The 23214-nt window shown below is 39.1% G+C and overlaps 2 protein-coding genes across 2 annotated transcripts; both read left to right on the top strand.

The window, feature by feature from the left end:
• The first annotated feature begins 8690 nt into the window (after positions 1-8690).
• On the top strand, positions 8691-9819 carry CecA (cecropin A). Its single transcript, NM_001043997.1, is given in 2 exon segments — positions 8691-8823; positions 9408-9819. Coding segments are annotated over 2 exon segments (192 nt in total). The 5' UTR covers positions 8691-8721; the 3' UTR covers positions 9498-9819.
• A 10272-nt stretch (positions 9820-20091) lies between these two features.
• On the top strand, positions 20092-21815 carry LOC101743336 (cecropin-A-like). Its single transcript, NM_001043565.2, has 2 exons — positions 20092-20268; positions 21190-21815. Exons 1-2 carry the CDS (start codon positions 20167-20169, stop codon positions 21277-21279), a joined length of 192 nt encoding a protein of 63 aa, NP_001037030.2. The 5' UTR covers positions 20092-20166; the 3' UTR covers positions 21280-21815.
• The last annotated feature ends 1399 nt before the right edge of the window (positions 21816-23214 follow it).

The raw sequence follows: 23214 nt of genomic DNA, 5'->3' as shown, positions 1-23214 counted from the left end.
AGTCGGTGAGTTACAAGAAGTTCTCTGTTTACTTTTACCCGTGAATGGTGTCATACAACATGAGACCCCAGCTGTCCAGGTATTCAAATCGCATTGTATGCCTTACTGCCATAATCAGAGAGAATAATGTTACTTATTCTTGCTCATAATACGTACGCCTTTTAATGAAACCAATAGAAATGAAAACTCTATTTGAAATGATTTTTTTTATTGCTTAGATGAGTGGACGAGCTCACAGCCCTCCTGGTGTTAAGTGATTACTGGAGCCCATGTACATCTACAACGTAAATGCGCCACCCACCTTGAGATATAAGTTCTAAGATCTCAGTATAGTTACAACGGCTGCCTTACCCTTGAAACCGAAACGCATTACTGCTTCACGGCAGAAATAGGCAGGGCGGTGGTACCTACCCGTGCGGACTCACAAGAGGTCCTACCACCAGTAAAAATACATGCATAATTAATTGCATGGTTCTCTATTAAATAAATCTAACCATCGATTTAGACCTTAAGTCCGGATAACGAATGTAATAAATCAAAACTAAACTCATTTATCATTGACTTTGTCAAATTGACATTATGAATTATAATTTTGTGTATTTTTTTTAAATATGTTTTGCGATATGTGGGCCAAATTGTACTGTAGCTTGTTCTTAATAAAAATATTCACGTTTGCAACTTTAGTGCAGTGTCAGGTACCATGGGACGACGAGGAATCCTTTTTCAAGAAAATTGGTAATTAAAGAAATATAGTGTAGTCTTCTTTTTACATATAAAATATCATTGAGTGTAATAAAGTTTCCACACACAAGGAAGGAAGGGCCTTGATGTAGCATTTTATTCCGTTATGGATAGCCGAAGCAACTAAAAAAAACGTACCTAGTTAAAACTGTTATTATAGTTTAAACCTTAAAAAGACATGCACATCGTGACCTCTTGTAACCTCTCAATATAATCAAAGCTCCCATCATTAGACAAGCCGTAACCGCGTTGACACATAAACGTAATAAAAAGTTTGAAAAAACAAAAATAACACTCTTTTGCAGCTAGTTGAATTAGAAACTATATAAATTAATTTTCTATAAGCTAATATTTTTTTAAGTGAGTAAGGGAAAAAAAAACTGTCGTCAAAAAGTGGGAGTTCTTCTTTTATTTTTATCAATATATTCTGTCTTATGATGTAGCGGTACTAAAAGGTGCCGGCCTCGGCAAAGTCAATGAACCTGTTGCAATTTTACCTATAACATTTTGAGCGTACTCTTACTAGAGAGCGCTAGGATAATAATGATTGCATAGGGGCGCTCAATGGGCTAGAGACGCCTTTTTTCTTTTTAACTAACTTAGCACGAAGATAGAAGGATTACTGGTAGCCCTGAGGCCTTTCCAGTCTCACCAGGACAGGTGGGCGAGCCAAGACTCAGCCAGGAGTGGTGGGATTAGCTAACAGCATTTATTTAAAAAAAAATTATGATTGAAGCATTACTGGTGGCCCTGAGGCCTTTCTAGTTTCACCAGGACAGGTGGGCGAGCCAAGGCTCAGCCAGGAGGGGTGGGATTAGCTAACAGCATTTTTTTATGATTGAAGTATTACTGGTGGCCCTGAGGCCTTTCCAGTTTTACCAGGACAGGCGGGCGAGCCAAGGCTCAGCCAGGAGGGGTGGGATTAGCTAACAGCATTTTTTTATGATTGAAGTATTACTGATGGCCCTGAGGCCTTTCCAGTTTTACCAGGACAGGTGGGCAAGCCAAGGCTCAGCTGGGAGGGGTGGGATTAGCTAACAGCTGGCCCAGCGCCTCCGAAGGAGACCCATCAACTCGAGAGCAGCTGCGGATGAATCTACAACCGGATCGGAATCGCGACCCGCTGAGAAGATTCGGTGAGAAACTCAGCGGGCTGATGCAACCTTTGTTCTCTGAACCCCGGGAAACTGTTACCATATCCGTGGAAAGTGGTAGGCGCGTAAATGCCTTAGTATGTGGCACTAGACACCACCGTGTTTTAACCGTCCGCACCATCGTTAATCCTAAAGATCAGGATAATCGGCCAATTTTAAATTAAATTAATGTACTCTCATTAGTCCTTGATAAGTGTGCAATGTTTCAGTTCAACCTAACAATTTAAAGTTTGTCAAAATAACGATCAAAAATTGCATGTAACGGATACATATTAAATTTTTTATTACATTTATTATGTACACATTACAGTTAATTCCAAACAATTCTCACTATTAATTCGGAGAAATTATTCGAATGCAATTAATACTGTATAAATTCCGGAACGAAATGAATTCAGAATCATCTGAACGGAGTCGAAAGCTGCGATCCACCATGGACCGATGAATGAACGACCGGAAACGTACAAATTCAATATCGCGGTAGCGTAATCGAAACGGAAAGATATCTTGTTTTATCACCGAAACAAGCAAGAACCGACTTTGTTGTTTCCGTCGAAGTAACATTTTCGTTTATCTGATGACTGTGACATTCAACGTTATCATCGAATCGATAGATATCGTTTTCAGGTAGGCAGGAATGAAGATTGTATTATTTCGATGAAATTCGTTTGCTTTAACGCCGATCAGTGAAGAATGTTTGATTTGAAACGTCTATTAAATTTAATTTGATTGTATTTAGTTATTCGTAAAATATTATTGATACGCTATTGATTTTTTTTCTGAAAATAAAAGAGTGAACCAAATAGTTCTTATTTAAAAAAATTGGCGCGAAAATTTTATAACTGGCGTCGTATGGCGTCATTGGGCATTTAAATAAGTCACTAGTTTTCTTCTAATAGTGGGTTCCGGATGATTTTGTTATTGCTGTAGAGAAAAGGCCTTCCTAGTCTTATTATTCTTTCCGGGTTTTTTTTTTGTAGATAGGGCAATGGATATCCTTACCCAATTATTTAGCCACATTGATATATGAGGCTGAATTTTATCATAAACTGTACGTAGTAACATACACAGTACAATAACTTTTTTTTCTACCCATCCTAATAGCCTTGAGAGGCTATTTCAGCTTCGCCTTAACGTGTAGGTGAGCTCACGGGGCTCAAACCGGAGTGTTGCTAACACTGGCCCTAGCAAGAGCAGTGCTTCGCAGAATCTACCACCGGCTCGGAAACGCGACCCACTGAGAAGGTCCGGCGAGAAACTCAGTGGGCATATAATAACAAAAACCAGGGATTAATAGGTACTGGAAATACGTTTACGTATTATCATAGAACTTAACAAAGTTCTTCTTAGTTATTAACTTTGGCGACTTTTTCTCAAGCACCTACAAAACTATTAAAATTAATTATTTCATAGCGTATCGAAATAAGTCTTTGATGCTTGACTATGAGTCGATAGAGCGGTTAATTGAACTTATCGCCTTTGATCTTTATTGAGATGAATTTGTTAAGCAACCAGCGAAGTTCGTTTTGACTATCGTGCCTTTAATAATTGAAATTTACCCATTTGTTATATATTTCTATACTGCTATGTCAAAAAGCTTTTTTTTTGAGCACAGACTTGAAATATGTGGTTACTGGAACCCATAGAAATCTACAACGTAAATGCGCCACCCACCTTGATATTATATAAGATATAAGTTCTAAGGTCTCAGTATAGTTACAACGGCTGCCCTACCCTTCAAACCGCAACGCATTAATGCTTCACGGCAGAAATAGGCAGGGCAGTGGTACCTACCCGCGCGGACTCACAAGTGGTCCTACCACCAGTAATAACACAAGTTATAATTTTGCGGGTTTAATTTTACACGATGCTATTCCTTTACTGTGGAAGTCAATCGTGAACATTTCTTGAGTACGTATTTAATTAGAAAAATTGGTACTCGCCTGAGATTCGAACATCGGTGCATCGCTCAACATGAACGCACCGGACGTCTTATCCTTATAGTCTAGTCAACAAGTTCAAAAACGTGTTAAATAGACATAAAGCTCCTAAAAATATGTACGATAGCTCATTGGATGCGGAATGATGTCTACAAAAATGTTTTTTAAGGGCTTATTAGCACATAAAAAATTGCGATTGTTATAAACAAAATAAGATTTAAAAAAAAAGGAATTTGGTTTTTCCTTAATTATTTCTAAAATAATGATATTTAAGGAATTTTGAAAAAAGATCCTGAAAGAGGAGGAAATTTCCAATAAAAAAGTCCCAACTTCCGGAATTCTATCTCTATTATTTATAAAACAAAATTAACGCTGAAAATAGCGCTCCGCGAGGTCGTTACGCCATAGGCACGCCGTCTAAAAAGCCGGTATATCACCTAAAATATTTTTTTTATAGTATTAAATAACAATTTAAAAATTTGAATAAATTATGGTGTAATCTAAACACTTGAACGAAAAAAACCTCGGTGAAAAAAAAATTTGATATCGATTTTTCAAAAATTTACACCATTGTTAATTAACTAAGTTTTTTCCAATCTGTTTTTATAAATTACGGTATAAAAGTTACAATAATTCATCTATAAATTTTTCCCTTCGTGGAGCTCTTATCATTTAAGTACTTAATAAAGTTAAGCAAAAAAAATTTTTTAATCTTTATTATTTTGATAATTATATTTTTTTTAATTAACAAAAAATTAAATTTCTAGAAAATGTTATGAAAAATAGTTTTTTTTCGTAATATCTTAATATTGCTGTTTTTGCATCTACCATAGGTATTAATTAACATTTAAAAAAAAAAATACGCTGTTTGTTAAGAAATTGTTTATAAATAAATAGACTATTTTGGGATTTAAAAAAAAAAAAAAATTACCGTCCTATTGCATAGGTGAAATAAAGATTTAAAAAAAAAAATCTTAAATAAATGAATGTTTTAATTGTTTAAAATCGTTTTTTTCATATTTCAATTGTTTAAATAATTAGTTAAGAAATTATTTTTTCTTAAAAATCATCATTGACTCTTTTCAGCGGATTAACAAAGAAATACATTTTTTTATAAATAATTTCATTGTTTATTAACTTAACAATTTGTTATAAAAAATTAATATTAATCGTTATATTTTTTTTCGAAGACTACAAAAAATTACAAAAACAACGATACATAACAAAATATAGAAAAAAAAAAATTGTATTTTTTACAGCATTTTTAGATATTATATGATAATGAAATTACAGCCGTTACATAATTTGTCAAGCTATAAATTGTTATAACTTTTAAACTATAAGAGATACGGTAAAGGACACTCAGGTCATTTTTATAAAGGATTTATTTATCTTTAAAATAAATTCAAAATCGATCCTGTAACTATTGTTTATTGTATTACTTATGAACTTGTTGACTAGACTATTAAGGCCACGACGACTTATAAAACCAAGCACCAAGCTTTGCCTCAAGTGCGTATTCTGAAGGCAAATCGCGAAATTTGTCTTAACTGTACAAACAAATAAATGAGCAGTTACAGTTATTAATTGTTATATTGTATTGTTCATGAAGAAAATAGCTAAGTCGTTGATTAAGTAATTTGTGGGTCAGGAAACCTAATTGGGTCAAGTAATGTTGCGAGTGGCGCTTGCAAAGACCATTATCCGGTCACTGCATTAATTGTATGCGTTTTTTCATGTTTCATTCCACAGTTTTCCCTCCGGTAGGGGAAATTGTCTTTTACCTCTTAATCATTTGTTAGTTGTAATATGACTACTACTAGTTCATAGGTAACTGACGTAGTTCTATTCAGAAGACAGAGTTCTATTTGAATGTAATCGTGGCCTAAGGGATAAGACGTCCGGTGCATTGGCGTTGAGTGATGCAACGGTGTTCGAACCCCAGGCGGGTACCAATTTTTCTAATGAATTACGTACTCAACAAATGTTCACGATTGACTTCCACGATGAAGGAATAACATCGTGTAATAGAAATGAAACCCATAAAATTATAATTTGCGTAATTACTGGTGGTAGGACCTCTTGTGAGTCCGCACGGGTGGGTATCGCCGCCCTGCCTATTTCTGCCGTGAAGTAGTAATGCGTTTCGGTTTTTCGGTTTGAAGGGTGCGGCAGCCGTTGTAACTATACTGAGATATTAGAATTTATATCTCAAGGTGGGTGACGCATTTACGTTGTAGATGTCTATGGGCTCCACTAACCACTTTACACCAGGTGGGCTGTGAGCTCGTCCACACATCACACATCTAAGGAAAAAAAACGCAATCATATGTCTCAACGTGTTAATAATAACATTTAGGTGATCAATTATGTCAGTTTCAACCAGTTACATTGGAGTTTTATGGAGATATCTTAAATGGCAGGCTTATAGCCAATTTTCTATGGTCACTATTATAAGGTCGGTCTTTCAGCGTGGGTTGGTAAAGTGAAATTGGTGTCTGTAGTAACAGAAATATCGCACTTTCGTCATTTTACATATACACTAATCTACAAATTGCATGTCTGTCCACAAAGAGTTGCATATAAACGACTCTTTTTTAACCTGACGGTAGGCAGCGGCTTGGCTCTGCCCCTGGCATTGCGGAAGTCCATGGGCGACGGTAACCACTCACCATCAGGTGGGCCGTATGCTCGTCTGCCTACAAGGGCAATAAACAAAAAACCTGAAAAAATTACACGTGTTTTAGTCAAACTTAAAAATTACCGCATACGGCAACATTTGGCGTTGCACTAGTCCCTAATCAGTATTACATCAGAAAAGTGAGGTTTTCTAGCTATTGAATTTAGGAGCCACAAACCCTTTTGATCAATCATTCTATTAACATCGACATCTTCCTTTTTTTACAGGGCCAACAAATAACTGTAATGAGACATTCTGCGCGTTGCCGTGTGAGGGCGCCGGACCACCTGAGGAATGTCCCTCAAACATGCCGCACTGTCCCTCTGGATGCGCTTGTACGACAGACTGCGTTCACTCTTCAGTTGTCTGCTTCATGACCAAACACTGTCTCGAAATTCGAAGGTTCTTTACGAAAAGAAGGAGACAGCCTGCTACTTTGCCTCTATCATTTTAGTAGTGTTCGTTTTCCTATTCAATAAAGATATAACAATATTGTATGCCAATTTTTTTTTGTTTTGTTTATTGCATAGATTGGTGGATGAGCTCACAGCCCTACTGGTGTTAAGTGGTTACTGGAGCCCATAGAAATCTACAACGTAACAAGAGGTCCTACCACCAGTAAAAATATATAGGTAAATATAAAAATATAATAGATATAGGTCTCTCTTAATTTATACCAGTAAACCTGATCTTCGTATCTCCTCATTCATCTCATGCCGGCCACTCTTCGCAAATCATCACACCTCTTGTTCGGGAGACGTCCCACATTACGAATGCCGGTCTGCGGTCCCCATCAAGCACCCGCTTTTGCTTCAGCGATCGTCATTTCTACGGTATACATGTCCAGCCACTGCCACCTCAGTTTGTCTACTCTCTGAGCTAACACATGATCTTCATTGAAGAGGTCGACGCTGATAATCTTCCTTTACATCTTCATCAGGCGCTATGGTGTATAATTAGATAGTAATATATACACGAAACGCAGCGCCTTGGTATTGTAATAGCTATGATTACTGCGATGAACATTGCGGTACGAATACGGCACATTGTATTTTATGGAGACATCGTGGCCATCCGCCTTGAGACATGAGGTCGACGTCTCAATTATGTTGTGGAACGACTGTCCTATCGTTAAATCCGGAACGCGCGATTGTTTTGGACGGTAGATATAGGCAGGATTGTACCTACCCGAGCGATGTATGTAAATAGTAGTTCATATAATGTAAAAACTATTTTTAGTAAAGTATTTTGAATATAAGTCACAGCCAGTGGCTCAACAGTACTGAAGGCATTGCTGTTGACCACTCACTATATGCTGGCTCGACTCGAGCTTTTGTCAATAGGTAGCTTAAATCTTACCGCAAAGGTCAATAACACGTCATTTCTCTGCAAGGTCGATGATCCTAGTTTGAACTCATACAAATGATTTGTTCGGGCATTTTCGTGAATTTATCTTGTGTGAAAGTGAATTGCACTTTTATGAATCATGTTTTTATATCGGTAGATGGGCAGATGCACTCACAGCACACTTGGCATTAAGTGGTTACTAGGCAATGCCGCCACCCACGTCGAAAGGTGACTGAACGAAAGGCATGAGTGCCTAGTGGCATGTATAGGCAGGAATGTAGTATTTACCCGAACGGGTTCACGATAGCTTTATCGTGAGTTATCTATATTATAAATACAATCGAATTAGTGAGTCTTACTAAATTATATAATTCAACTAGAGCAGCGATATAAAAATTTTATTGACTATTATTTTAAAATAGCATACTTTTACTATTCAAATAAGTCCAATAAAGGAGAAAATGTTTAAGGAAAAACAATTAAGGAAAAATTAAATATTATTATGCTATTAATACAGTTATCAACTTATTTTTTACTTCCATAATTTCTTTGGAAAGAAAATCATCGACGGGACATCACCTCGATCACAAAGACGGGATCTCCCCTCGAGAAACCGCAACACTCCTTATCGAGAATAAGTTTATGCATTCCATCGTATAGCAATTTTATGACTCTTATCACGTAAGCCGTAAGGTTGAGATTTTTATACATAACGTTTTCAAAGCCGCATTAAAGTATTGTAAAAATATTGCATTATAAAAACATAAAGTTTTACAAATGAAGCATCATTCTTAGCGTTCGCGTCGAACGATATTGTATTGGAATTTTGAATTCTCCGGCACTATAGAATTTCGGTAAAATGAATTTCGTACGTATTTTGAGCTTCGTCTTCGCGTTGGTGCTGGCTCTCGGCGCGGTCAGCGCTGCTCCTGAGCCCAGGTGGAAACTCTTCAAGAAAATTGTGAGTACATTTTTTTTTTAAAAACCACCTATTTTGTAGCTTCAATTTTTTTTCGTTGCTTAGATGGGTGGACGAGTTCACGGCCGACTTGGTGTTAAGGGGCTATCGGCGCCAATAGGCATCTACAACGTAATTTATTTTATTTTTTATTGCTTAGATGGATGGACGAACTCACAGCCCACCTGGTGTTAAGTGGTTACTGGAGTCCATAGACATCTACAAAGTAAATGCGCCACCCACCTTAAGATATAAGTTCTAAGATCTCAGTATAGTTACAATGGCTGCCCTAACCTTCAGACCGAAACGCATTACTGCTTTACGGTAGAAATGCCGGAACATATTTTGTTAAGTACGTATTTCATTAGAAAAATTGGTAACTGTTAGTGAGATTTGAATCATCGTTATATCGCTACATACGAACTCACCGGTCGTCTTATCTCTTAAACCATAACCTTCGATCAGATCAGATCGATTGCTGATCGAAGACCACGACGACTAAGTGTGTTTAAGTGTTTAGCTATTTATTAAACATTAATTAACTCATTTTCACGTGTTTATATTTTTTATTTTATCTTTAATTACAGGAGAAAGTGGGACGCAACGTTCGCGATGGATTAATCAAAGCGGGTCCAGCTATAGCCGTCATAGGGCAAGCGAAATCCTTAGGAAAATAGACTTCATGATATAGCACCAAAGACGCATTTAGCTTGAAGCAATATTGTAAATAATTATGAATCTCCAGTTTAAATGACCTTAGATCTTATCTAAACAGCATAAGGCATTTCTATATTTACTATGTCACATTATGTTATGTGGTTCCTCGATTATATTAGTAATATTTGACATACCACAGTCATTGCCTTTCTCAGAGTGACCGAGTGCATATATTATTATATACATATTTTAAATTATGTTAGCATTTAATATAGAATTAGTAATGTAAGTCAATTATGTTAGTAAATTATAAATCTCAAACAAATAAATACTATTTTTCAAGTTTCGTCTTTTAATTTTGTATTACCATTATTTATTCGTAGGTATTATCGTAAAAAAACTACATAAATATGAATTCTATGGTTTCGGCAAGAAGTTACCTGTCAATTTATTTATCTTAGTGTTTTAGTAAATACGTACCTCTGTACTGAGATGTAGAAGTACCACTGTAGAAGTAGTTGTAGTATTTGTTCTACTTCTAACTGTATTAGGTAGGCGCTGACACGAAGGATGGTTTACACAGTGAGTATTAATATGTACTGCTTTGAATAGTTTATTGAAGATAGCAATATTCACAAACAAACTATGACAGGAGTGGCACGATAAAGAAATAACATATAGGAGTAGTAAAGCACTGACACGAACGATAGGTAGCACAGCGAATGTCGATATGTACTGCCCGCAGTTTCTTCAGATTCCGAAATGTTAAAACAACAAAAATAGATGATTGCCTGAATTCATAGGCGACAGCGATTTTGTCAAATTGTAAGGCGGTTGCCCAAGTAGTGGCGAGTAAGTGAGTCGCCACATCACTCCCCCGGCGAGACCGTGACTACGGTCGATAGTAATCAGGCAGTTTAATCTTTCGGCCGCTTCTTGTAGTCTTTTCAACAGGCTTGGTTGGAGACACACCTTCTGGGACTCTCGTCATGTAGGCCGGCTTCAGACGATCTATGGAGACATTTACAAGCTTCCCTCGAACTTCGACAGTGAAAAATTTTGGCTGCCTTTTGACAACCTTGAAGGGACCAGCATATGGTGGTACCAGAGAACCACGCACATGATCTTGTCGGATGAAGACATGGGAGGTTGTATGTAAATCGCGAGGTATATAAAATGGTGAATTGCTATGCCAGGATGTCGGTCTCGGTGTCAAATTCGCCATGCATGCACGTAGACGAGTTGCATACTGGGTGACGTCAGACACTTTGTAATCTTCATTTGGTGAAATGAATTGACCTGGCAGACAGAGGGGCTCGCCGTACACCAGCTCTGCAGGAGATGCGTCAATGTCATCCTTCCAGGAACTGCGCATGCCCATCAGTACTAGAGGAAGTGCTTCAGTCCATTGCGAAGATGTATGGCACATGATGGCTGCCTTCAACTGGCGATGCATTCGTTCGACTATTCCGTTGGCGGCGGGGTGATATGCGGTAGTCCGGAAGTGGTGAGCACCTATTAATGCAGCTATGGCTTTGAATAAGTGGCTCTCGAATTGACGACCACGGTCGGTAGTCACCCTCAGTGGACATCCAAATCTGGCAATCCAGCCGGTAACGAGGGCGGCAGCACAAGCTTCAGCTGTAATTTCGCTGAGTGGTATCGCCTCAGGCCATCGGGTGAAGCGGTCAATAACAGTGAGGCAGTACCTGAAACCAGCAGACAGATTTAGGGGCCCTACGATGTCAAGATGGATATGAGTGAATCTTGACGAAGGAGTAAGGAAAGAGGAAAGAGGAGAAATTGTATGGCGAGTGACTTTACTTCTCTGACAGTTTAAGCATTGTCTTGACCACTCTCTACAGTCTTTCCGAATCCCTGGCCACACAAATCTTTGCGCAACCAGTCGGACTGTAGCTGACGATCCTGGGTGATGAAGTCCATGCAGTGTGTTGAAGACTTGTCTTCGCATATCTTTTGTGATGAATGGTCGTGGAGGGTGCACACTGGTGTCGCAATAAACGGGTAAGCTACTATACTCAGAAGATAACTTTCTAATTTTAGAGAACTTCCATTACGCAGAAGATCTTGCAGCTCTGGATCTTGTTCCTGAGACCGTGCAAGACGTTCATAGTCGATACATGGAGCGACTTCATCCACCCGAGAAAGTGCGTCGGCGACTACGTTATCCTTTCCAGGTATATATTTAATATCCGTAGTAAACTGCGATATGTAGTCGAGATATCTGAATTGCCTTGGTGAACATTTCTCCCTGTTTACTGAGAAGGCAAAAGTCAGTGGTTTATGATCAGTGAAGATGGTGAAATTTCTTGCTTCGATCATGTGTCGAAAATGCTTTATTGCCTCATAAACTGACAGTAATTCTCGATCATATGGACTGTACTTCGATTGGGTGGAACTAAGCTTGTGGGAGTAGAAAGCGAGTGGTTCCCAATGTTCACCTCTCCTTTGTTGTAGAACAGCTCCGATCGCTGTGAGAGACGCGTCAGTGACAATCGCAAGATCGGCGGTTGGATCCGGGTGAGACAAAAGCGTTGCCTGAGATAAAGAAGTCTTACAATCCTCAAAGGCTTTTAACATGACTGTATCCATATCCACAGGATGTGAACCTTTCATTTTAACTCCTGCCAGAGCGTTGTTCAACGGAGCTTGTAACTGGGCGGCATTAGGTATGAAACGTCGGTAGAAATTAAGCATGCCTAAGAATCTTCGGAGTTCTTTCACAGTCTTGGGAGCAGCAAATTCCTGGATAGCTTGGACTTTAGTGTCCAATGGTTTAGTACCTGTAGCAGATACTTCATATCCTAGGAATTCCACGACCGATTGACCAAAAGTACATTTTGTTGTGTTCACCAAAATGCCATACTGCCGGAGACGATCAAAGAGTTGACGTAGATGACGCTTATGTTCTTCTAGCGATGAAGAAAACAATAATATATCATCAATATATCCATAGGTGAAGTCGAAGCCTAGTAGCACCTCATCTATGAACCTTTGGAATGTCTGAGCGGCATTCCTCAAACCAAAGGTCATAAATGGAAATTCGTAAAGTCCAAAAGGAGTAGTGATGGCTGTTTTAGGTATATCCTCAGGATTAACGGCTATCTGATGATAAGCCTTCACCAAATCAATTTTAGAAAAGATGGAACATCCAGAAAGTTGTTGTGAGAAGTCATGGATGTGGCGTATTGGATACCTATCAGGTATCGTCCTCGCATTCAGTGATCGGTAATCGCCACAAGGACGCCATCCATCATATTTCTTCTTCACCAAGTGCAGAGCAGAAGACCATGCACTCTCTGAACGCCGGGCTACGCCGCTTGCCAACATATCCTCGAACTCTTTCTTCGCGGCTTGCATACGTGCTGGATCCAAACGTCGAGGCTTGCAAGCAACGGGAGGTCCCGGTGTAGTTCTAATATGATGAACGGTGTTATGCTTAAATGTGGTAGAGAGCATACCTGCTGGCCTTGTGATTTCTGGGAACTCTCGCAGAATATCGTGGAAGTCAGTTTCACCAGTGACGGCTTTGACAGAAGGAAGGTCTTTAGTCATCCCGATAGGTGTCGCGACTGCAGACAGAGAAGTGATGCCATCAATGATACGCTGTTTTCTGCAATCGACGAGTAAGTTGTAGTAAGACAAGAAATCCACTCCGATTATGGGCTTAGATACGTCTGCAACAGTGAATTTCCACGCGAAGTCTCTTCTTAGTCCAAAGTCCAAATGAAGAGTTACAGGGCCATAAGTGTGTATAATAGAATTATTCGCGGCTACGAGATCATATTTCGACTTGGTACAGGGCGCCTTCACAGCCGACCGTGGAAAAACACACAGATCGGAACCAGTATCCACTAGGAACTGCATTTTTGAAGTACGGTCGGTGATAAAAAGACGGCCTGAAGAATGTGGGCAGTCGTTGGCCGCTACTTCCGACCGCCCCAGGAGTTTTCCGACGCGAAACTGCATGGCTGTTTGCACTTATTAGCTTTGGTCCCATAAGTAAAGTGGTAGAAACAGTAAGGGTGATCTGCGGGTGGTTGTCTAGGCTTGGAGCGACTTTGAGAACGACCGTTCCAGCGGCGCCTAGATCTATTCCTCGAACGGCTTCTTCCAGCCACTTGTTTAGAGAGCAAGCTGATTTGTTGTGTCAGCGAATTGATTTGCTGGGCCATCTCACTCAGTGTCGGATTGACTTGCTCATTGCCTTGGGCTTGGGAAGACGCGCTTGCCACCTGTGGTACTGCTGGGGCCATTTCGTATACGACATCTGCCAAGTCACTCAGCTTTTCCATTGGCGATCCTTTAATCGTAGCGACTGCTGTTTGCACGTTCACAGGCAGACGACTGGTCCAGATGGTTATTATAAAATCAGATGGAACGTCTGAACCAGCTAGACTTGTCAAGTGGCGTAGAAACTGAGACGGTTTACGATCTCCGAGTTCTTCGTGCATGAGAAGTTGTCTTACACGCTTCTCCTGTGATATAGATAGTCGCTTGATCAGCTCTGTTTTGAGTTTTTCGTATTTATTTGAAGCTGGCGGTTTAGTTATGATGTCTCTCACCTCCTTGGCATATTGTGGTTCCAGGTTCGCTGACACATACGTAAACTTAGTATCGTCCACCGATATCCCTGAGAGCTTAAATTGCATCTCTATCTGACTAAACCACATTTCTGGGTCCTCTGAGCAGAATGGCGGAATGCGCACACCAACTCTGTAGATTTCTTGAGACATCTTTGGATCTTCTTTTTGGGCCATACCGGATAAATATTCAAATACGCTCAGTACGTGTGACTTGGACCACCGGTTAAAAATATTTTGCGTCTATAATAGCCGGCAAACTTCTTGAGCATTTGTTGACGTAGTGGGGGTAAGTTTGCGCATGGTACACTCACGTGCAAAAACATTATTTACTCTGCGTCATAATGCAATTAAATTATTAAAATCAACATATGTATTTTTTTATATATTTATTAGAACATCAACAAAAAATGTAGGTTAATAATTGTAATAATTTAATCTTGGGGTAAAATAGATATTCCTTCTATTAAGTCAAAACTAGAGCTGTTGCCAGGTCTTGGTTCAGTTGAAGCGAAGCTGGTATTTGTATATTTTTTTTCGTTATCATAATCTTGACCATCATCATCATCACTGTTTTCATCACCCGAGTCGATATCATCGTGATTAGTCGACATAGGGCTCATCGGTGTAGTTTACAACTCGGTCGATTCGGTCTTCTTTTTTGTCTATAATTAATTATTTTTTGAAGATATTCGATTCGTAGTAATCGAATGTTACTTTTTTCAATTACCAGCTTCCGATTATTTTCTGTTCTTTTTTTCCATCTAAAGTCTAGCTCTTTCATAATACGTCGTAAGCTTCATTCCGAGCCATTAAAATTTATATCTTCTTTAAAATTTTCGAAGCCTTTCTACGGTACGGAGTTTCGCTGCTTGTTATGTAGTTATTATGATTATATCTTTTTATTACAGATTGAACGAAACTATCCATTCCGGTAACTTTCTTCTTCCCTGATCTTTTCTTACCCGGAGTCCGAAACACGGCGAGCAAGCCAGAGCCTTTAGCTTCTTTAATAATGCACCTAACAGTCCTCACTGATGGTTTTGTTACTTCCGAAGTCTGTTTTAATTTTTCCATATCATTCTTCCCCTGTTTTATAATGAAGCAATATACGTCGTACACAATTTTTCTACCCTTTCTTTTGAATACTACACCGGTTTGTCGCGGCATAGTGTATGTTTTATAAAAAATCAACAAACACACAACAAATAGCAATGGCAACAAAGTCCACAAGTAATTATAACAAATAACTTAACGATTAATAACGATAGACTTTAATAATATAATAACTTTCCACTGTACGCAAGCGTACTTTTGGGAGCAAGCGGAATGAGGGCGCGGTGCGGGACGCAAGGTTCGACTGATCTACCAATAAAGCGCTCGATACGATTTCCCCTGCCGTCGCGCCTCACCCTCACCACCAAAGTGATCTAAAATTCGGTTCTGCGCAGTCAAGGTCATTTGCTCAAGATGTTTGCCGGTTACTATACCTTGTTGAACAAAAATGTTATAGCCGAAAACGATAACGTATATGATAATTAATTATGCATTTAATCCACTTATCTTCGGTTCTTCTTGCTGTCGAGGGTCACCACTGTAGAAGTACCACTGTAGAAGTAGTTGTAGTATTTGTTCTACTTCTAACTGTATTAGGTAGGCGCTGACACGAAGGATGGTTTACACAGTGAGTATTAATATGTACTGCTTTGAATAGTTTATTGAAGATAGCAATATTCACAAACAAACTATGACAGGAGTGGCACGATAAAGAAATAACATATAGGAGTAGTAAAGCACTGACACGAACGATAGGTAGCACAGCGAATGTCGATATGTACTGCCCGCAGTTTCTTCAGATTCCGAAATGTTAAAACAACAAAAATAGATGATTGCCTGAATTCATAGGCGACAGCGATTTTGTCAAATTGTAAGGCGGTTGCCCAAGTAGTGGCGAGTAAGTGAGTCGCCACAGAGATAAGGAAATGAAAGGATGAACATAATTATGACATTGAATCTGTTTATTTTACGTTACCTTGATACTTAAAACGTTACTTTACGTTAATATTTAAAAGATAAGTATTCTTTCGCAAAACGCAGTCACAAAATTAAGACTACAAACCAATTGAACCTACTTAACTGAAAATTATTTAGCATATCAATATAATATAATATTATTTTGTCATTTAAAAAAATTTATCTTTTTATTTGTGATATTTAAACAACGCAACTCATTAATGAGTAAACAAAAGAATTATGGATTAAAATTTTAATGTCTTATAATTTAAAAGTTTAAATATATTTTTTATTGCTAAATCCTCCTTCTCTTATGTTCGCGCTCCTCATGTTTGTGGGTCGTGACCACCTTCATGCATGACTTTTGTTTTCACGATGCTGTGTTACCTGATTCGGTCTTCGGTTACTCGGAGATCATCGTAGACGATGGGATCAGGGTTAGTGCAGATCTGATCAGACAAACGACTGCGCCCCTGCGAATTTTTTCATTTGATTGTACCAGAAAAGACCAGGTTTTCAACATTATTTCCGTTTTTCCTGGTAATATTATGTCCGACGTACTCTCTGATTCCCTTCATAGCTATAAATATTAGGCTTAAAGACCAAAATACGCCAGAATCGAATTCCCACTTCGTACTCGTAGAAGTGTGGGCTACTTCGACCCGTAGGCGAGCCTTTTCCGAATAGCAAAACTCTGGTATACGAGGTGCGCTAACGTAACAGAAGCGGACGCCTTATGTTGGAAGTTCTAGGGCGTCCCGTCTTCGAATTGCGATTGTCGGTGACCTAGCAAATGATAGACTACCGGAACCTGTTAATAAGAGCCACGCAGTGAACGATTTTGTCTTTGAATTTCTCTGTTTTCCAAAAAAGTAAAATTCTATCTACACTGACCTTTTAAAACTGAAGAGTTTGATTGTTTGTTAGCCCATTTATCGAGGAATTTTATAGGCTATATAACATTATGCTCCGGCGGCTGTCCTGCAAAATGGTATTGAATGACCTGGAGAGAGTTAATGTGTATGCGGGCTGCGTGAGCGAACACAACGCTTGAAGGAACATAGGCACGTTTTGTAGAATGTCACCTTATTACGAAGGGATATTTTTACTTTGTTTGCAGATCATGGCGTAGAGTCAATTCAAGTATGAATCTTGTCATCATACCCTTCTTTGATTTTGATGGCGAGGATGGACCTACCGCGTTTAATTCTGAAGTATTGCTAGCAGTGGTGTCGGGAGGGCGACCCCCTTTGAAGAGCATGGTTGTGCTTTTCGTGGGGTCGATGTCGATGCACCGCTTCCTGAATTACATTCCTAAATTGGTGGCACCGATCTGAAGCTTACTGTGAATGAACAACATCTCCCTATTCGATTAGTAGATAGCCATATCATTGGGGAAGAGGGCTAACCGGGTCGCTGGCGATCGGGGATTTCATTAATGTATAAGCTGAAAATTAGTGGGGAATTAGAATGGAGCCTTGCGGGACTTCGAATGAGATTTGTCGCGGGCGAGAGCGAGGTCCCTCAATTCGATATCGAAACGTACAGTTCGACAAGAAGTCTCATATGATGCTGTACAGTTTATTAATTATATTCCATTTTGCCAGTCTTTGTCGAATGCTTTCGTGATATCGAAGAAGAGAGCTCCCGTGAGGACGAGTTTGTTTCTATTTAGCCTCACTAACATGTGCTCCGTGAGAGCTTTTCTTATTAGATGCTCGAGGGCTTAGCGCGGAACCCAATCTGTTCGTTGATCAGGATGCCCTTCAAGGTGACGAAGTTCCAGAGGCGTTTACGTAATAGACGTTCGTACAATTTGCCTAACGCTGGAAGCAGGCTTATTGGAGGTTCATGCTTTTAAATTTACACTGTAGGTACCAAATTTTCTTCATTGTTTTTTATGATGTGGTTCATGCATAAAATAAAGAAAGTGTCAGCAAGTTTAGAATTGTATTGTGGTACCTATGTCCTACTATTCCCACTAAGAAAAAATGCATTTGTTGAAAGAAATATCCAGTGTTTTTATATTAATAACTAGAGGATACTTAAAATAAGAACTCGACAAACTGTATAAATGTGACAACCATGGCTAAAGAGTTTCTCAAGAGTTCTTCTGCTCTTCTCATCCATCTGATGGCGGCCACGTTTCGTAAGTCATTACACTTCATAGTTGGGAGGCGTCCTACATTACGAATGCCGGTCTGCGGTCTCCACTAAGCACCCGCTTGCTTCAGCGATCGTCATTTCTACGGTATACATGTCCAGCCACTTCAGCTTGTCGACTCTCTGAGCTAAGACAATGATCTTCATCGATGAAGTCGACGCTGATGATCTTCCTTCAAATCTTCATCAAGAATGATGGTGTATAATAAGATTTTCAGTCGTAGTGGCCTAAAGGATAAGACGTCCGGTGCATTCGTTTTGAGCGATGCACCGGTGTTCGAATCTCAGGCGGGTACCAATTTTTCTAATGAAATTCGTACTCAACAAATGTTCACGATTGACTTCCACGGTGAAGGAATAATATCGTGTAATAAAAATCGAACCCGCAAAATTATAATTTGCGTAGTTACAGGTGATATGTACCACCACCCTTCCTATTTCTGCCGTGAAGCAGTAGTGCGTTTCGGTTAGAAGGGTGGGACAGCCGTTGTAACTATACTGAGACCTTAAAACTCATATCTGAAGGTGGGTGGCGCATTTATATACATTGAAGATGTTTATGGGCTCCAGTAATCACTTTACATCAGGTGGGCAGTGAGCTTGTCCACCCATCTAAGCAATAAATAAAAAAAGATGTTAATACATACACGAAAGGCAGCGCCTTTGTATTGTAATAGCTATGATTACTGCGATGAACATTGCGGTGTGAATACGGCACATTGGAATTCACGCAGAAATAATAAGATTTGTTTAATTGCGTCGTTGCAGACATAGTGGCGATCTGCCTTGAGACATGAGGTCGACGTCTCAATTATGTTGTGGGACAGCTGTCCTATCGTTAAAGCCGAAACGCGCGACTGTTTTGGACGGTTGATATCTACACGTGCTATGTATATAAGTAAACAAAGTATTTCGCATTATGTAAAAAGTATTTTAAGAAAAGTGTTTTGAATATAAGTCACAGCCAGTGGCTCAGCAGTACCGAAGGCATTGCTGTTGTTCGTGATCATCGGGACTACTCACTATCAGCTGGCTCGACTCGATTTTATGTCAATAGTTTAAATCTTACCACAAATGTCAATAACACGTCATTTCTCTGCAAGGTCGATGATCCTAGTTTGAACTCGTTTATATGATTTTGGTGAATTGATCTTGTGTGAAAGTGAATTGCACATTTATGAAGGATGTTTTTATATCGGGAGATGGGCAGATGAGCTCACGGTACACTTGGCATTAAGTGGTTACTCAAGACCTTAGATATCGCAAGCCAATATCGCCACTCACCTTGAGAGGTGACTTCGAACGGAACGCACGACTGCTTAGTGGCAGGTATAGGCAGGAATGTAGTGTTTACTCGTGCGGGTTCACGATAGCTTTATCGTTGGTTATCTATATTATAAATACAATCGAATTAGTGAGTCTTACTAAATTATACAATTCAACTAGAGCGGCAATATAAAATTTTAATAGACTAATATTTTAAAATAACATATATTTAGTATTTAAGTAAGTCCAATAACGCATAAAATGTTTGAGGAAAACTTAAATGTGCTATTAATATGTACAGTTATCAACTTATTTTTTACTTCTATAATTTCTTCTGAAAGAAACTCATCGACGGGACATCACCTCGATCACAAAGATGGGATCTCCCCTCGAGAAACCGCAACACTCCTTATCGAGAATAAAGTTATGCATTCCTCCATACAGCGTATTTGTGACTCTTATCACGTAAACAGTAAGGTTGAAATTTTAATACATGCCATTTTCAAAGACGCATTAAAGCATTGTAAAAGTATTTCATTATAAAAACATAAAGTTTTACAAGTGAAGCATCATTCTTAGCGTTCGCGTCGAACGATATTGTATTGGAATTTTGAATTCTCCGGCACTATAGAATTTCGGTAAAATGAATTTTGTACGTATTTTGAGCTTCGTCTTCGCGTTGGTGCTGGCTCTCGGCGCGGTCAGCGCTGCTCCCGAGCCCAGGTGGAAGCTCTTCAAGAAAATTGTGAGTACATTTTCTTTGAAATAACCACGTAGTTTGTAACCTCGAACTATTTTGTGAAAGTATTTCTTAGTGTGGGCCTCGCAAAAAACTAAAGGATTCTAAGCAGAAAAGTTAGCACCGTTCTCTGAGTGTTATACGAACGGACTGCGATCGCCCACTGGTGGTCAAGGTCACGGACCACTAGAGCTATAACCCAATGAGCGATCAAACAGTTAGGTACGACTTAATATTATGTTTTGCTTTAAACGGGAACAAGACTTTAAAGTCTACCTGGTATTAACTGGTCACGGGAGCCGGGCTTAGTCACAATATTGCACGGACCGTCTTCTGGTGAATTCCTTCTTCTTTATTGCTGATGAAGAGGCTAACGCTCATCCTGTTGCCATCGCATACCTTGAGATATGAGGTCTAATTGCACAGTATAACTGCTGCCGCGCCGTTCAATCAAGAAGCCATTACCACTTCGCGTCAGAATAAGCAGGATGGTGGTACTGTCCTTTTGGGCTCACAATATGCCCTACTACCAAAAGTAGTCCTAGTTGATCTTTAGAACATTTTCGAGAAGATATGTTGTGGTGCGGTTCTAGATCACACATATCTTTATATTGTAGCATTCAATGAGCCCCTTCAATGAACCCTTAAAACCCTATATCATCTACTGGTCAGGCCCGATCCACTTTACTGGTTGATCTTTGAAGTGAGTTCGATCTGGTCGCCACCAAACCCAAGATGACCCGTTAGGCCAGTCTATAATAATAATATTAATAATAATCTGATAATTTCATCGAAATATGTCCAGCCTTTACGCAGTCTATAGGGAATATACACACATAAATATTTATATCTTTGTAGATATTCTTTATTAAACATTAATTAACTCATTATCACGTGTTTATGTTTTGTCTCAATCTTTAATTACAGGAGAAAGTGGGACGCAACGTTCGCGATGGATTAATCAAAGCGGGTCCAGCTATAGCCGTCATAGGGCAAGCAAAATCATTAGGAAAGTAGACTTTATCGTTAAACTCCAAAGACGCATTTAGCTTGAAGCATGATTGTAAATAATTATGAATCTCTAGTTTAAGCGAATTTAGATCTTATTGAAACTGCATAAGGCATTTCTATATGTACTCGATTACATTATGCAATTCCTCGATTATATTAGTAATTATTATAAGAATACCACAGTCATTGCCTTCATCAGAGTGATCAAGTACACATGTGCAGAAATATATTTTAAACTAGCAATGTAATGTAATTTAAGAATATTGTGGTAGTAAATTATAAATCTCAAACAAATAAATCATATATTTTTATAAAGTTCATCTTTTAATTTGACATTATATGTTTTATTCGAATGGATGTTTAAGAAATTCAGATTTTCGTTTTTTTTTTTTTGCGTATACCTGTACCTAATCTTCAGTTTAGGTTACTTAACGAAGCCCGTTTTCATCACAATGTGAATGCCATCTTTGGTCATGACGTCATGAGACTCGAAGTTTTATCTCAATGGTACTAATTACGTAAATTAAATGGTTTGATTTATATATACGATGTTATTCTTTTATCCTGAAAATAATTCATGAAAATAATAATAAAAAAACAAACCCTCACAATTATAATTTGGGTAATTACTGGTGGTAGGACCTCTTGTGAGTCCGCACGAGTAGGTACCACCACCAGGCGTATTTCGGCCGTGAAGCAGTAATGCGTTTTCGTTTCAAGGGTGGGGCAGCCGTTGTAACTATACTGAGACCTTAGAGCTCATATCTCAAGGTGTTTTTTTTTTTGCTTGAATGGGTGGACGAGCTCACAGCCCACCTGGTGTTAAGTGGTTACTGGAGCCCATAGGCATCTACAACGTAAATGCGCCACACATCTTGCGGAAATTTATGCTGTAGATGTCTACATTCTCATTATAATTGATTTACGTTTGCGTAGTGAAAACAAAACATTGGAGAAGTGATAATTGTTCCGAGATTGCGTATAGTTATCTAAGAGAGAAAAAATAAATAAATAAATTCTTGAGTAACGACCGTGTACCGTAAGGCGTAGCGTGGGTAGGTCTCCCACAAGATAGATTGACCACCTATTGAGGTTCAGGGGATCTGCTGGATGCCGGCAGCGTAGGACCGATCATTGTGGCGAAGCTTATGTCCAGCAGTGGACGTCTGTGGGCTGATAGAATAGATCATACCCGATCCTGTAGACCGAATGGTAAATAGTCGACGTCGCCCAAAACACGTCATTGCGGATCCCCCCGATCCATTAACGATGCTTTTAGGTACCACAAGCACCGGTCACCGTCCTCGTCGAACCCGTCGCTTGCGACGAAGGGCTCGACGAGCGAATTAACCCATAGACACAGCCCACTGAGTTTTTCGCCGGATCTTCTCAGTGGGTCGCGTTTCCGATCCGGTGGTAGATTCTGCGAAGTACTGTTCTTGCTAAAGCCAGTGTTAGCAACACTCCGATTTGAGCCCCCTGAGCTCACCTAAAGGTTAGGGCGAAGCTGAAGTAGCCTCTCAAGGTTATCAGCATGGTAGGAAAAAAAAGACTAGAATAGAAAATACTTTTTGGAAAACTACAGGAAAATTAAAGTATTTCTGTTGTGACAAATGTTTCATTCATCACTGTCTTTTTTTAAATTATTCTGTTTGGGCTAGCTTTGTTGAAATAAAGTTAATTTTTTATTTTTTATTAGTGTTCAATTTCAATAGGTATCGGTTAAGTACTGTATGTTTTCAAGCTATTTCAATAGCATCGGTCACAGTTGACTTTGAAAACGACTTAAAGCTCTCGAGTTTAAGCTTAGATATAAGATTTTATCCAATTAAAACGTCAAAAATTATATTATGATCGAAAGTCATCGTTGTTTGTTTTTGTTATAAAACATTTTTATGGTCGTAATGTAAATTCTGATACCGGCCGAGATGCAGCGAAGTC

This window comes from Bombyx mori, chromosome 6 (assembly GCF_030269925.1).
Source record: "Bombyx mori chromosome 6, ASM3026992v2".
Taxonomy (NCBI): Eukaryota; Metazoa; Arthropoda; class Insecta; order Lepidoptera; family Bombycidae; genus Bombyx; species Bombyx mori.
The sequence above is the reverse complement of the archived record's forward strand: the minus strand, read 5'-3'. Positions and strand labels throughout refer to the sequence as shown.

Excerpts from the sequence above, each read along its gene's own strand:
- LOC101743336 (NM_001043565.2), top strand. The coding sequence starts at position 20,167 with ATGAATTTTGTACGTATTTTGAGCTTCGTCTTCGCGTTGGTGCTGGCT. Across the intron at positions 20,269-21,189 it reads GGAAGCTCTTCAAGAAAATT|GAGAAAGTGGGACGCAACGT; the intron begins GTGAGTACATTT and ends CTTTAATTACAG.